Raw genomic sequence first — 17,259 nt, forward strand, 5'->3', positions numbered from 1 at the left:
AGAAAACTGCACAAACACCACACAAAATATACCGCAGAAAACTGCACAAACGCTACACAAAATATACCACAGAAAACTGTACAAACGCCACAGAAACACGACAAAATATACCACAGAAAACTGCACAAACACCACACAAAATATTCCGCAGAAAACTGCACAAACACCATACAAAATATAACACAGAAAACTGCACAAACACCACACAAAATATAACACAGAAAACTGCACAAACACGACAAAATATACCACAGAAAACTGTAAAAAAACTGCACAAACACCACGCAAAATATAACACAGAAAACTGCACAAACACGACAAAATATACCACAAAAAACTGCACAAACAACATACAAAATATACCACAGAAAACTGCACAAACACCATACAAAATATACCACAGAAAACTGCACAAACACGACAAAATATACCACAGAAAACTGCACAAACACCATACAAAATATACCACAGAAAACTGCACAAACACCACACAGAAAACTGCACAAACACCACACAAAATATACCACAGAAAACTGCGCAAACACCACACAAAATATTCCGCAGAAAACTGCACAAACACCATACAAAATATACCACAGAAAACTGCACAAACACCACACAGAAAACTGCACAAACACCACACAAAATATACCACAGAAAACTGCACAAACACCACACAAAATATTCCGCAGAAAACTGCACAAACACCATACAAAATATAACACAGAAAACTGCACAAACACCACACAAAATATAACACAGAAAACTGCACAAACACGACAAAATATACCACAGAAAACTGTAAAAAACTGCACAAACACCACGCAAAATATAACACAGAAAACTGCACAAACACGACAAAATATACCACAGAAAACTGCACAAACACCATACAAAATATACCACAGAAAACTGCACAAACACCACACAAAATATACCACAGAAAACTGCACAAACACCACACAGAAAACTGCACAAACACCACACAAAATATACCACAGAAAACTGCACAACACCACACAAAATATACCACAGAAAACTGCACAAACACTACACGAAATAAGTCCTGGCGAGGGTGTGCAATGTCTGATTGCTCTTCTTGTTTTTCATGCAGAGTTTTATTCATGCCGAGACACTTTATTTTCGAAAGTGAATGTTGGTGAGAGGGCCCAATGTCCTTGCATCGGCCCTGCCGATATCTCGTTAAGAAACATGTTATAATCTGTACCACTAGTTTCGTACTACTCACACAGATGTTTAAAAACCAGAAATCTTCACAACATTTCCTCCACTCACAACTCACCTTGGAAAATGTTGCTTTCGCTGTTCGTGTCCCGAGAACACTGATCCACGATTGATCCATGCACGACTCTTCTTCCTCCCTCATATTATATATTACATCTCTCGAATCCCTCTCGATCGTTATTTCATTCCCACTGACCTGTATTACCAGAGAATTGCTTCCAGCCTAATAGATTTCTAAAAATCATTCTACACAAAAATATCCAACGCTGAAAAAATAAAAATAAAAAAAAGAGGTTCCACAAGCCAAGCTCGAAGATGCACCCCCGTTGGTATTTTCAGAATTTGTGCTGGTGTTGATGGTTGTTGTTGTTTATTGTTGTGAGACGATCAAATACCTTTCTCGATGTTGTTCCTCATCCCTGCCATCGAAGTGTTCTCCCCTCCTCTGTTTCCTGTTCTTTTTCTTCTGCTCTGTCAATTAAATGTGGAGTACGTGTAACATCCCATGATCCATATCAGAATGTTTAATATGGGAATGTTGAGAAGTCCAGTTTGCAGAGATAGTCGTTCTTCCCCCTCTCGGCTTCACACTCTCCGTATCCCCCCCTCTCTAACCTCCTCTCAGTAACCCCCTCTCTAACCTCCTCTCAGTAACCCGCTCTCTAACCTACTCTCGGTACCTCCTCTCTAACCTCCTCTCGGTAACCTCCTCTCTAACCTCCTCTCAGCTTCCCCTCTCTAACCTCCTCTCAGTAACCCCCTCTCTAACCTACTCTCGGTACCCCCCTCTCTAACCTCCTCTCGGTACCCCCTCTCTAACCTCCTCTCAGCTTCCCCTCTCAGCTTGCCCCTCTCTAACCACCTCACGCTACCCCCCTCTCTAACCTCCTTTCGGTAACCCCCTCTCTAATCTCCTCTCAGTAACCCCCGCTCTAATCTACGCTCGGTAACCTTCTCTCTACCCTTCTCTCGCTAACACCCGCTCTAACATCCACACAGTAACCCCCTCTCGAACGTCCTTTCGGTAACCCCCTCACTAACCTCCTCTCGGTACCCCCCTCTCTAACCTCCTCTCAGTAACCCGCTCTCTAACCTCCTCTCGGTACCTCCCTCTCTAACCTCTCGGTACCCCCCTCTCTAACCTCCTCTCGGTACCCCTGCCTCTCTAACCTCCTGTCGGTACCCCCCTCTCTAACCTCCTCTCGGTACCTCCTCTCTAACCTCCTCTCGGCTTCCCCTCTCTAACCTCCTCTCAGTAACCCCCTCTCTAACCTCCTCTCGGTACCCCCTCTCTAACCTCCTCTCGGTACCCCCCCTCTCTAACCTCCTCTCGGCTTCCCCCTCTCCAACCTCCTCTCAGTAACCCCCCCTCTAACCTCCTCTCGGTACCCCCCTCTCTGACCTCCTCTCGGTACCCCCCCTCTCTAACCTCCTCTCGGCTTCCCCCTTCTCCAACCTCCTCTCAGTATCCCCCACTCTCTAACCTCCTCTCGGTACCCCCTCTCTAACCTCCTCTCGGTATCCCCCTCTCTAACCTCCTCTCAGTACCCCCCTCTCTAACCTCTCGGCTTCCCCCTCTCTAACCGCCTCTCGGCTTCCCCCTCTCTAACCTCCTCTCAGTAACCCCCCTCTAACCTCCTCTCGGTACCTCCCTCTCTAACCTCTCGGTACCCCCCTCTCTAACCTCCTCTCGGTACCCCCCTCTAACATCCTCTCAGTAACCCCCTCTCGAACGTCCTCTCGGTAACCCCCTCGCTAACCTCCTCTCAGTAACCCCCTCTCTAACCTCCTCTCGGTAACCCTCTCTCGAACCTCAACTCGACCCGCCGCTCTCAGGTCGATCCGTTCCGTGTTCCATTGCCTCCACGAACATCCTCTATGAACAGAAATGTGGGGGGAGGGAGGGAGGGACAGAAAGGGAGATATTATAGGGAGTGAGAGAGGGTAGTGGAGTCCCACAAACACGTGACGATACCGTCGAGACCCAGATATTAAATCAACACAAAATAACACAATGTAAGCACAAGAAGGTATGTGCACCAATCGATAAAACAGTACAGGTACCATTCGATAAAACAGTACAGGTACCGATCGATAAAACAGTACAGGTACCAATCGATAAAACAGTACAGGTACCAATCGATAAAACAGTACAGGTACCAATCGATAAAACAGTACAGGTACCGATCGATAAAACAATACAGGTACCGATCGATAAAATAGCGCAGGTACCAATCGATAACAGTTGGACTATACAGATACAGAATGATTGCCTTAGCTTTGGAAGTTTTTCTCTTGGAGTAAAAAGGACATCAGTACACAAAGAAAAAAATAAGGGCAATACCCCTGGGTGCTCACCTGGTGGTGGCGACTAAAGAAAACCAGGGAACCACTGGTGGACATGGATGACCGACAAAATATGTAACAGAGAAGGAAGTCAATACCTTGATTGTTTTTAATGCCATGAACAAACTTTGGTACATCACGGATGATAACGGTTATGGTCAAGTTTCATCGCAATTATGTGTGTAGTTTCAGAGAAGTTGCAATGGTTTGTGGACGGACTGTCTGACAGAGGGACGACGTGCCATCCCATAAGCTCCCCAGAACTACCTTCCAGGTGAGTTAACCAGAAGTTCAGGATGTGCACGTGGCACTTTCCAGGACTGAATCCATCCGAAGAGACAAGGTGACAATGGAAGAATTTCTTGGATTGAAAGATTTTCTTGGCTCTGGGGCACTGAAACTTCCATTGGGAAAGGGGATGAAAGGACACTCATCAGCAGGTACCACACAGAGTGTTGGTGCTGGTGAAGCAGTTTCTTGGGGATTATTACAAACCTGGGTGGGTCGTCTCTCCATCACAGGATACTCGACCGAGTGTGCAGGTATGGAAGTTGTCCAGGGTGCCGATAATAACTTGCCCACTCTTCGCCAAATACACCAAGGGATCCATAACTGCCACCAACTAATGCTAACAGATAGGACACCCAGCTTAACCTCCATCCGAGAGATGTTGCACATATTGATGAAATCTCCCTTCATTTGAGAAACAAGGATGACAGTTTGTAGCTGGGCTGAGATTCAAACAAAGGTGAGACAGCTCAGAGGTCAGTGTGTACACCTCCAGGTCTTCTGTCTTTTGAGATCTTCTGTGTCTTTTGGGTCCTCAAAGGTCTAAGGGTCTCAGCAGTCTAAAGGGTCAAAACGTACATTCCAATAGTACGTAAATAATGGACTAAAGTCGGATGGAAGGATGGAGGGAGGGACGAAGGGACAGAGGGAAGGACGGACGGAAGCACACTGAGACCGAGCTGCACTCGCCGCTCCACACGTCATTGCAGAGATTGACGTCACAGATTTGCTGTGTTGGTATGATTTACACCAACCATGATGCAAACATTTGTTTCCTCAAATTTATTGGTAATATTGCTGATATTGTATTTATTTGAAATTTAATTTGTGATATAAGAAGGTCCAAGTGGTCTAAGTTGTCAAGAGTCTAAGACTCTAAGCTGTCTAATCTGTCTAACGGGAGTAAAAAAAAAAAAAAAAAATGACCGTTTTTACAGCCATTTTTCCCTGCTGTGCAGGGGTTTGGCTTTTTCTTGAGGCAATGTTTTATGGCCGGATGCCCTTCCTGACGCCAACCCTGGTCGCCTCTTACGACACACAGGGATATGGTACACCTATTCTAACCGGGGCATACACCGGGACCAGTACACTGGTACTCATTTCGCCGACCTCAGAAGGATGACAGGCTGAGTCAACCCCCTGGTGTTAATTCAGCAGCCAACGGGGCTTGAACTCAGGACCCTTGGATCCCAAGCCACCACCCTAACCACTAAGCCAACACCAGGCTTAATCTGTCTAACGGGAGTGATGGGTCAAAATGGTCTTAAGGTCTGAAGGGTCTTAAGAGTCATTGGGGTCTTTTGAGACTTTTGGGTCTTTTGGGACGTATGGGTCTTTTGGGTCTTTGAGGTCTTCACGGTCTTTTGGGGGTTTTGTTTACTTGGAAGTCTTCAAAGGTCGACGTGGTCTCGGCAGTCTAAAGGGTAGAAAGACATGTTCCAATTGTATGTAATTAATATACATACGTAATTGATAGACAGGAAGCAACCGACGTTCAAACAATATGTAATTAATAAACACTAATTGGTACCTGTGGAAATTGGTGGAGTTACAGCACTTCAGAGTGGACCACATTTCTTGTCAGGTTGGGATGGTTTGTTGAGGGGCAATGTTTTGTTATGAACTCTGATTGGTCAGCATATGTCTGCAGACCTACTGGGTCCTGCAGACCTACTTGAGGCTCTGTCCTTGGGCTTCATTGATTGTCATGGCGAATGTTGGTCTGACTCGGAACTGGCATCTGCGAAGTGTGAAGGGAAGGTCAGTGTCTGAGGGGCACAGGAGTATTCGTGGAATGAGAAGTGTTGCTCCTGTATGTTCGCCTGACAGGAGCCTTGCTTCAAGCAGCCTTTCAGAGACTCCAATCAGAATATAGCGGCTTCCATTACAATGTCCATGTTTGAGATACATGTTACACGACAACATTATTAGAGCATTGGCCTTTTAGCTCATTTTGTGTGGAGGCATTCCAGGAATGTTGATTGTATTTAAAAACTCTGTTGGATAGAGAGTTGCTTGGTTTTGGTCAGCTACAGAATCAGCACTGACCAAGACTGTGTTGGATCCTGGGAGTTGTGCCATTATGACTTCATTTAGTCAGTCGACGTCATTATTTGTGGATGTGAGGAAGGTTCTCTCTACAAGCCACAGTGGATCAGTGTTGTTCTGTGGCTGATCAACAGTGTGGTTCTGCATGAAGAGTTTGGAAGAACAATAATATATGATTTGTGACACTACCAAAACACTCTGATTTTTAAGATTAAGCATCTCAATTTGTGAGAAAGAATCATTTATTAGGCAGAAAACCTTTTATCCCCAATCTCATTTAACTCTTGATATTTTCAATTTTTTAATTAATTTTTTTCCTTTCAGTGAACAGATTGTTGGTACTACAAAATTTTAAAACACATGAAAACAAACACGACGTTATAAAGAAATAACACCGAAGCTTTTCGTGCTGTACTTCTCAAGGTGATACACAGCAAAGAAACCAGAAACAATGATCACATGTGCCTTTATAAGCATGTCCAAGTAAAAGCGACATTGATTGGTTCTGCGGCCGTGACGTCAATCAGAATCAGAACGCCCTTTGATTGATTCCGTTACCGCTATCTTGGAGCAGAGTTGTTGTTCTGGAGCAGAGTTGCCCGAGATCACGTACAATTCATGTCATTACCCCCCAACCATTGTCGGAGAAATCCCTGTAACCTTTCTGTGTTGAAATAGATTAAGAGAATGTACAAATTCCTTTTGTCGACACAATGTCGGGTCCATGGAATGGATGAAGTTTGCTTCTAACATACATAAATGCATTGTAGTTCAACATCGGCTTAAAATCTTGAACATATCTGCATTGTACTGGTCTGCACAATCTGGATTGGCCTCCAGGTGCCGTGCAATGGCCTCTGCCAGAGAAACCCAAAGTTGTTTCACCTTGGCATTATCACTCAATGCATTCTTCTTATCAGTAACAGCATCTCCATCTGGTTTCTTAAAAATGAGCCAGAGGTATCGTGGCTTTCCTTCCAGAACACCCAAATTATATGTGTAAGTGGTTTGGTTCAGTTTAACGTGTTGACATCTTCTTTTAAGGTATGATGCACTTTGTGGTTTCTTTAAGTTGTCTTCTATTCAACACCTCTTCGGTTTTTAAGATTAGAAGTATATTCACTGATATACCAACTCATTTTGATCAATAACAAATTTATTCTGAGTGGCGAAAGCATTACCAACCCCAAAAAGCAATCTATTTTCATGATCATTCCTTTGTAGTTGAAATCTAATTATAAGTCCATACAGAACTTTATCGTAATCGAAAATCCAAATATACCTCAAGGGGGATTGCCACGGTAAAAGTATTACCTGCTTTTGTATCATCATTATACATTGCCTTTCTTTGACTATAACCGAGGTCTTTGTTTCTTCCCTTTTGCCATATCAGGAATAAAACCTGAGGCAGATCCCTTACCCATTCTATTACTAAACGAATATCATGTAAATTTCAACATTTCAGATTTAGCAGAGACATAATCAACCGCTTCAACTTCTTCTGTTCCAAAATATACAAACGAACACTGTCAAACATTTTCCAGAATAAATAATTTAAAAGTGTGGCATTTGTGTTATTCCCAGCCTTAGCGAATGTAAATTTACACAAGAAGAAACTATTGGCTAGATTTAGGTTAGTTTGTTGATTATTTATTTCAAAACTTTTTGTTCCGTTTGTATTCCAGTCTGTTCCTGTTAAAGCATTTATCTTTAAATAGTCTTCCTTTTGAGTGGAGTTTGAGGTGATAATGGTATCATCCAAATCATAGATACAAACACTTTGCTTCCATCCTTTTAATTATTTTGTAAAAAAAAAAAAAAAGATGTTAAACCTTTTGAAACCCTGACCTAAGTATTTGAATTATTTTTTGCTGTTCTTGGGGAGATAATTGAGTTTTGTCTTTCTTAATTTATTTTATTGCTTGTAATTTACGAGACTCCTTTTGAGTCTCTTTTTATACTCTTTATAGCACCCGCTACATTTCCCATGACAGAAGCAGTTGAACATATTGGATCTTTATGTTTAAGCATAGTTGAACCGACCCCCATGAGAGTATCAATCATGAATAAACTGTAATTAATCTACCAAAAGTTGGTCCAAACATATCATTCAAAGATTTCAACAAATCTATGAAACATCCATTTGTGATATATACTTATTTTGGAAGTATCCTTGAAAATATAGATACTGCTTCACCAAATCCAAATCAATCATATACAAATATATATGAAAAACATACTCCTTGTGGTTTCTGTTATAATATCAAATTATCTATTGGTGAGGAATACAACAGATGAAGATGATGAAAAGAAGCTGGAGATGCCTCCCAAGAGATTGTGAAACGAATGGAAAAAGATTGTGTTTGATTAGCCAAGATAATGGAAAAAACTTATAAACCAATATCCCTAACAAAAGAAGAGAAAAGGAAATTTAGGAAAAACAATATCTGCTATATTTCTGAGGAGGAAATTAGTGAAGGTCCATAGGTAAGAGATCATTGTCATCTCACTGGTAAATATAGAAGTCCGGCTCCTCAAAGTTGTAATCTCAATTTTAAACTTCCCTCTTTCATTCCTGTCCTTCTTCATAACCAAGCTTCATTATGACACACATCTATTTCTAAATTAATTGAGTAAAACCAGTGGAGACATTTCAGTCATTCCTAACACTAACCAGAATTACATCTCCTTCACAAAAACAATTCACACATCCCCCATAACTCATATTCGATTTCTTGACACATTCAAGTTTATGTCAAGTCCATTATCTGATTTGATATCAATTATTAAAAACTTTCCAATTCTCAAATCAAATTTCACAAATCAAGAAGAGATTGAACTCCCATCACAAAAGGGAATATATCCTTATGATTATATGAAAACATTTGAGCGGTTTAAAGAAACACAACTTCCCTCGAAAGAGAACTTCTATAATGAGTGCAATAAAAGCCATATAACTTTTAAGAATATACTCAAGCCCAAAATGTTTGGAAGAAGTTTAACATAAATAACCTTGGAGAATATCATGATTTGTATCTTAAGATTGATGTTCTTTTATTACCCTCACTGAAGGAGGTGGTATTGTTGTGGAAATGGGCCCTTAGTGGGTTATTAAATATAGGATCAGCCCAGATCCCCCTTTAAATGCATGTTTAGCCAGGTTGTTTGGTAATTGGACGTTACATGTGTATCGGGAGTTATAGCAGGCTGTCCAGTGTTCGTATAGTGGTGGTGTACCAAGAGGCGTTTACTTTTTTCCTTCCCCCCTTCTAACAAGCTCTGACCCAGCACCCTGACAGTCAGTCAACAAGACATGTCAGCAACCCATTGGGGGAGAGCTGCTGTAAAGTCGAATGATGGACCAATCACGTGTCCCAAGAGGCGGTCACAAGAGACTCGCCCGAAAAAGGCAAGAGGAACTGGCTGCTGTGAGAGTCTGGGATCGGCTTCATGAGGAGTGGCTTGGCCGGCTGTTCCTCCTTGACCTGGATTCACATGCTGGACCTTGTGGGAGGCCAGCTGGAACATGCCGGATCTTTAGCTCCTGTGCCGTCGACCTTACAGAGGCTGGATGCGCTGAGGCTGGTGCGTGAGCGGTTCCAACAAAAGGAGTACGTCACCGCCATCTTGTCACGCGGAATGCGCGAGCGGTGCCGATAGAAGTACGAGCGCCATTTTGCCACGCTGCATGCTCGAGCTGGGTGCTCGAATCCGACGACATCGGCTTGTCACGAGCCGCATTCGTGCCTCACACACTTTTCCTCTCATCCATGAGGCACTACCAAGTACTCCGTGTCTTGTCTGCATGTTGTCCAGGCCTAAGGCTTATTTCGCTAGGGCCCCCTTTGAAACCTGTATCCGTAGATCCCTAGTTAAGAGTGGGTTATAGATTAGTTACAACATTGTCGTGAATGCCTTGGTTGTGTCATGTTTCCTTGATGTGTCCCCAATAAATCTGGCTGAGTTATACGAGATTTGCCGCCTTGAATTTATTTGTGCTGTTAGTGTGTCATCACTAACGTATTTTCGTTTTTGACAAAATGATGGATCACTGTGGTCTCATCGCCAGTGATCACTGTGTTGAAGAAGTTGGGATCGCTGTTCACAGTCTCCAGCATGTCCTGTGCGATCTCCAAATGGAGTTGCTTCTGCTCGATCGTTAGGAGCTTTGGCACGAACTTCACTGAGATTCTCCTTAAGCTCAAATCCTCAGTCACAATGGAATGAACGGATCCAATGCTGACGCCCGCCTCGGCTGCAAGTTCTCTGATCGTGATTCGACGATCCTGCATCGGCAGGGTCCTCACTTGGTCAATGACGATCTCATTTCGGGATGTTGAGGGCCTACCAGAACGTGCTTCACTTTCCACTGATGTGCGACCATCTTTGAAGTGGTTGTACCACTCTTTTTTCTGTGTGGTGCCCATTGCTTCGTTCCCGAAGGCCTGTTGAATCTTGCGGATCGTTTCCACTTGGGAATCGCCAAGCTTTACACAAAATTTGATGCAGTAGCGTTGTTCAAGTTTTTCCGTCATTTTGTCAAAAACGAAAATCCGTCGGCGCTCACTTACACTTCCTCACTCATCGGCGGTCTGTCGGCGACTGACAGCTTCTGCAGGCGGGAAAATATTCACACATACGAATTAGGATCGCCTGCATACATGCACCAAACCACGCCTCCCTAGCTTCATTTGTTTACGCACAAAAAATTAAGGTTGGATACTTTTTGAACACACCTCGTAGATCGAGGCAAAACTTTACAAACAAAACTGCCTATCCATGAGGAACAAAAGATTCACACAAATTATGTCATCAGTCACATGGTTTGGCAGCCATATTGGATTTACCCAAAAACCTATAAAAAAATCTTCTCCAGAACAGTTGGACAGATCGAGGGGGAACTTCACAAAAATGTTCCCCAAGGCATGCGTGTGCAGAGTTGTTCAGGAATAATTGATGTCACATGGTTTGGCAGCTATATTGGATTGAAGAAAAATATAAATAATGTTTTCTCTGGAACCACTTAATGAAACGACATGAAACTTCACAATTGTGATATAGTCATAATGGGGAATATATGTCTTAAATTTCAACTTGATCGGACATATGGTCTGGCAGCGAAAATTATTTAATTTCTTAGCCTATTTAATTTAATAGGCCGTTTTCTGGCACTTGCAAGTGGCTCAAATTTATATGGCTCAGGGCCAGAAACTCTATAGTATAAATTCCCATCATCCTCCGACTCGTCCTCGGCAATATCGGAATGAACACACTCAATTTCATCGCCGCTGAAATCACTCTCTGATTCGCATCTCGCCATTGTTTACACACCGTTTCCGAATGTTCACGAAGTTTAAGGAGAACGTGACGTCATAGCATCTTCGGTAACTTCCGGTCTGTTTTTCGATCACTGAGAAATTTTTGACTTAAAAGTTAATTTTAGCATATTTTGAGTTTTAAATGTAAGAAAATAAATACCCCACATTTATTAATGTGCTTACAACCTTCAAATCAAACGAAGTCATCAGCGACCCAAAACCTGCTCTTTAATGACATAACATACCAGTGCACAAACGCCACACAAAATACACCACACAAATCTACACAAACACCACACAACACACCACACAAAACAAGTCCTGGCAAAGGTCTGGCAATATTTACCTTATAGAAAACTCAAATGGGTAAAAGAGAAAGATTATGAAAAAGTTTTAGAAAACATTGTTATCTCTTCTCAAAAGGAGTTAGATAAAGCACAGGTTGGATATTATTTAGAGGTTGATTTGAAATATCCGGAAATAATCCACAAAAAACATAAAGACCTACCCTGTGCACCTGATAAAGAAAGTCCGAGAAAGGAATAGCTGAGCGGTTATCAACAATAATTTCTTACTAGGAGCGAGAAACCAACAGAAACCAACAGAAAATTACTTACTACATTACAAAATAAAGAGAAGTATGTTTTACATCAAAGGAATTTAAGACAAAATTTATCTGCTGGGTTGAGAGTAAAGAAAATTCATATAATTTTAAAATTTAGACAAAGTTATTGGTTAAAGCCGATACTGATTTTAATACGAAAAGGAGAGTAGAAGTCAAAACAGATTTTGAGGACTTACATAAAGTAATGAGTAGGGTAAGAATACTGATTCTGGCTCACTTTTCCCCATGTAAATGAATGGGGGATTTTCAGCGATTCATATTTTTTTCCCTAAAAATAAACCCCCTTTTTATCCCAAGGTATATTTATTTGTCTCCCCTTTTAACTTGGAGGTTGAACCTCATTGAATTGAACACCTGGGGGTTGAACAGCTCACTCATTGAACCTATAAAGATTTGTTCATTCTCAAATTCCTTCAATAGTTTAATTTTCTTTGCACAATAATCCCCATCTAAAATATTAACAAACAAAACATTTGAATCTTTATATTTTTGAAGATACCCCTTTTGTGCCATTACGAAATGATAAACTTCTCTTAATGCTCTTGTTTGACCACCTCCTGAGCCACAGGTTATTTTTTGTTAAGCCCCGCCCACTTTTCTTTAAGCCCCGCCCACTTTTGTTAAGCCCCGCCCACTTTCCACAAGGTATTCAATAAGCCCCGCCCACTTTTCTTTAAGCCCCGCCCACTTTTGCTAAGCCCCACCCACTTTTGCTAAGCTCCGCCCACTTTTCATAAGGTATTTTTCCTAAGCCACGCCCACTTTTCCTAAGCCCCGCCCACTTTTGCTAAGCTCCGCCCACTTTTCATAAGGTATATTTTCTAAGCCACGCCCACTTTTGCTAAGCTCCGCCCACTTTTCATAAGGTATTTTTCTAAGCCACGCCCACTTTTCCTAAGCTCCGCCCACTTTTGCTAAGCTCCGCCCACTTTTCATAAGGTATTTTTTCTAAGCCACGCCCACTTTTCCTAAGCTCCGCCTACTTTTGCTAATCCCCGCCCACTCTTACATCATTTCCAGTTCATCTCTGACTCACAAAGAAATCACTAGAAAATTACAGGATGTTATGGTTTTGAAAAATTTCCCAATGAAGGCTTGCCTAGGCTTGCCCAGGGAATTTCCAAAGGAAACCACACCCACCAGTCTTTCTCTATAAAAGCTTCAAACCCAGGCTCCATTTTAAACATTTGTTCTTGCTGGCAATGGTGTGCTGTGTGCTTGCCTCGAACTCTCTGTCTTGTATGGAACTAAACCTTCAAGTTGATGAACTGGATTCAAACCTCTTATCTATTGAGGTAAGATTTTTATTTTCCTATTTTCAAACTTTGATTGAAGCATACTCATTTAATAATTAAATAACTTAATTAATACATTATTATTTTCTCTCACAGGAAATTGTATCTGAAATACAAAATGAAAATACTGCTTTTGCTACAACTTGGGGGAAATTGTTGGCTTGGTTGAAGACCTTATGAGCGACCAAGACCTTGAGTGGGATGACTTTGGTGTTCCTTGGAACTCTCTGTCTTGTATGGAACTAAACCTTCAAGTTGATGAACTGGATTCAAACCTCTTATCTGTTGAGGTAAGATTTTTATTTTCCTATTTTCAAACTTTGATTGAAGCATACTCATTTAATAATTAAATAACTTAATTAATACATTATTATTTTCTCTCACAGGAAATTGTATCTGAAATACAAAATGAAAATACTGCTTTTGCTACAACTTGGAGCGAAATTGTTGACTTGGTTGAAGACCTTGTGAGCGACCAAGACCTACAGAACGAGCAAGACCTTGAGTGGGATGACTTTGGTGTTCCTTGGAACTCTCTGTCTTGTATGGAACTAAACCTTCAAGTTGATGAACTGGATTCAAACCTCTTATCTGTTGAGGTAAGATTTTTATTTTCCTATTTTCAAACTTTGATTGAAGCATACTCATTTAATAATTAAATAACTTAATTAATACATTATTATTTTCTCTCACAGGAAATTGTGTCTGAAATACGAAATGAAAATACTGCTTTTGCTACAACTTGGGGTGAAATTGTTGGCTTGGTTGAAGACCTTATGAGCGACCAAGACCCACAGAACGAGTTCGTCCTTGATGACCCAACCAAAGAGTTATACCTTGGAGACCAGCAAAATCCTGAAAAAGAGTTTTACAGCAATAGTACTCATTGTGAGTTATCAAGACAATACCCACTGAACAAGTTATACGTTGATGAGCCAGAATACAAGTTTTACCTTGGAGACTCACAAATTTTGAAAAAATCAGTAAATGAGTTCTGCCTTGATGGTTTAAATAACTACCTTGGAGACTCAGGAAAAGGGTTCTGCCAAGATGGTTCTAAATATGGGAACTACCTTGGAGACTCACAAATTTTGAAAAAATCAGTAAATGAGTTCTGCCTTGATGGTTTAAATAACTACCTTGGAGACTTGGAAAGTTGGGGTTATTTTGAAGACTTGAAATGCTACCACTCTTTGGGATTTAAACCTATCAAGAAAGTTCTTACTCCCTCTTTCTATGTCATCAAACCTGAAAGCCTTAAAAGACAGAATTGGAAGAAGAGAAAAAAAAAACGTAAAATATATATATATATATATAGGTGGAAATCTCATTTTGAAAAAGACTGTGTTGGGTGAGGATTGAGTTGGGGTTGAGATTTTGAATGTGAGGGTTGGGGTTGAGATTTTGAATGTGAGGGTTGGGACACACACACACATACACATCAACAAACAAAAGTTAAGCCTTGACTATTCAGTTGAGGATTCTGTGTTTGGGGTTCACAGATGTAAGAACGTCCACCCCTTGACACACATTATATACTGTTATACACCTCGGACTTGGCCCTCGAGTGTCCACAACGGTGTATAGTAGGAGGGAGTGAAGCGCCAACCTATTGCTCCCATTGCACACACACACACACACACACACAAACAAAAGTTAAGCCTTGACTATTCAGTTGAGGATTCTGTGTTTGGGGTTCACAGATGTAAGAACGTCCACCCCTTGACACACATTATATACTGTTATACACCTCGGACTTGGCCCTCGAGTGTCCACAAAGGTGTATTATCTGCTTAGTTTTGTCTTTTGTAATTCCTGTGAATAAAATGAACCTAAAATCTCTTCCCCTTCCAAATCATATATTTTATAAGTCCAAGGAACTGTATCTATTACATCAACAATTTTAAAAAGTTCTTTCGTCCATCATTCAGTAAAACCCTTTTCAAAATGAGATTTCCACCTATATATTCTTACGATATCACCAACTTTGAACTTAGGTTTTCTGACATTAATCTCTTTTTCATATTTTAATTTTGTAAATGTTTCTGATGGCTTCATATTCGTTGACGTGTGAATCGTGTCATTATACTTATCCACAATATCCTGAATAAAAGATAACCATTGTTGTGAACCGAGTTGTGTGAATTTTTTATATAGTCTCTCTTTTAAGGTACGATTAAAACGTTCAACAACAACTGCCTTCCCTTCATTAAAGGTACTGTATAATGTAATACTGTTATTTTTTAGAAAATTCATAAATGTCTTGTTATAAAACTCTCTACCCTCATCAGTCCACAATTTTTTAGGTTTTCTCTTACTTTTATTAAATATCTGTTGAAAAGCTAACATAAGAGTATTACCTGTTTTGTTTTTTAAAGGGACAACCCACGCATATCTACTCCTCAAATCAATAACGGTTAAAGCATACTTGTACCCCTTATCATTATTGAGTTCAATCAAATCAGCAGACCAGATATAATCAACTTCCTTGGAATAAACTTTCCTTCTCTGAAACTTTGTGAATATTGGTTTATGTAATTCATCAGCTAATTGCTCTTCAGTCTTAATGGCATCATTAGAGCCTATGAGTTTTTTGAATTTCCAAGTCCAAGTTTCAATTTAGCACTAATCATCTTCTTCACGATGAACCTATCAACTTTTTCTCTCAAGGTTGGATTTTGTATCAGAGACAAATTATACAACATTTCTCTATCGGCTTCATGCTTTTCTTCCAACGTTGTGGTATTCCCATAATCAATATCGTGTCTCATGCACACTTCATCAACTCTATTGATTGGTTTACTCCAGGATTTAGGATTGTCTGCCTCATCTAATCTTTTATCCAAGTTTGTGCCTGGACCACAGAAAGAATACCCTGGAAGATGTAATTCCCCTGGTATTCCAGTAGTTGTAAATTTACTTCCTGATAAAAACTTTTGTATATCTCCTCCGAGTTTGTGTTTGGAGATAAATTGATTTTTTTTTGAACCACACACCGAACATATACCTTTTTGTATAACCCTGTTATTTTTACTTTTAATATATGAAATATTTTTAGTATTAGTTTTCTTTTTACATTTGAGACAATAACTCATTTATTTATGAGAAAAATTCCTGCAGAATGCAAAAACCTTTTTAGTTTACAACATGCACATTTGAATCTTAATTTTTAAAACATAAAGAATCCTAAGAAATGCCTTCACTCTCTCCTCCATTTATTTAAGAAAAAACTTGAATTAAAATGAATAGCTTGACGATGCCAATAGTTTTGTCGAAAGTATTGCAAATAGACTTGTTAATTCTTTGTATTCCTCCTCGGTGGGTTGAGTTATTTTCTGTAATACCTCTATTCTTTTTTGAATCTCACTGGTTTCCATACTATAATATTTATTTATTCTCTCTCTTTCCTCCTTCTCTTTCTTCTCCCTCTCCTCCTTCTCCTTTTCCTCCTCTTCCCTCTCTTCTTCAACTCCTTCCTCATCCCTTACTATCCTTGAATCGTTTACACCCCATAGAATATTATACATATATTCATCAGGATTTCTTGTTATTCCTGTATCCAAAATAATTTTTTTTACAACAGGAAACCAATAAAATTTCTTTTGAATTTCTAAAAGAGCCTTACCTTTTCTTAACCTTATAATTTTTTCATTATTTAACATTCTAATTAAATCTAAAGTTGTCGGTTTATCAACATCAGCATAATGCCAATCTTTTATTGAAAATACCTCATTCTTATGTTGTAGAACATATTTATTAAAATACCAAATACCCTTTTCTTGAAGGTATGCTTGGACACAGAAATGATAATTTTCTTGAAGCCTTCTTGCTGTCATTTATGTATTAGAAATATATGTTAGAATAATATTATGGCACGAAACACCTCCCCATCTTCCCATAGTTAAATCATTTTGTATTTCCTTACTTATTATATATAATCCTGTTTTTTCTGTTTTCATGAGATAAACAAGGGCAAAACCATTATTATATTTACCCTTATTAAATTCTTTTATTTGTTGTTTACTAATCGTGGCTCCACAAAACTCATTCTCGATACCAAGTGGATAATATTCTTCCTTACGAGACTGATTTA

General features: G+C 40.1%; 1 protein-coding gene and 1 long non-coding RNA gene across 8 annotated transcripts in view; one reads left to right on the forward strand and one right to left on the reverse strand.

The window, feature by feature from the left end:
- LOC147009451 (uncharacterized) overlaps positions 1 to 1,557 on the reverse strand; it is a 37,468-nt gene extending 35,911 nt beyond the window's left edge. For 2 of the 7 annotated variants that reach the window (XR_015052862.1, XR_015052863.1), the window contains exon 1: positions 1,304 to 1,547. Coding sequence is in view for 1 of the 7 variants with exons in the window: in XM_085862183.1 (XP_085718309.1) it covers positions 1,304 to 1,387 (84 nt within the window). In the remaining 6 variants the exon portion in view is untranslated. Of the gene's footprint in view, positions 1 to 1,303 lie in introns of all 7 variants that reach the window. The other 5 variants (XR_015052861.1, XR_015052860.1, XR_015052858.1 and 2 more) reach the window with 5 other exon arrangements.
- Positions 1,545 to 15,006, forward strand: LOC147009452 (uncharacterized). The gene is made up of 4 exons (XR_015052883.1): positions 1,545 to 1,574; positions 9,206 to 13,166; positions 13,263 to 13,765; positions 13,862 to 15,006. It is a non-coding gene; the product is annotated as an uncharacterized LOC147009452 (long non-coding RNA).
- Positions 15,007 to 17,259: the final 2,253 nt, after the last annotated feature.

Source organism: Eptatretus burgeri, chromosome 17, assembly GCF_056783735.1.
Source record: "Eptatretus burgeri isolate ZD-2024b chromosome 17, Ebu_testis_v1, whole genome shotgun sequence".
Lineage (NCBI taxonomy): Eukaryota > Metazoa > Chordata > Myxini > Myxiniformes > Myxinidae > Eptatretus > Eptatretus burgeri.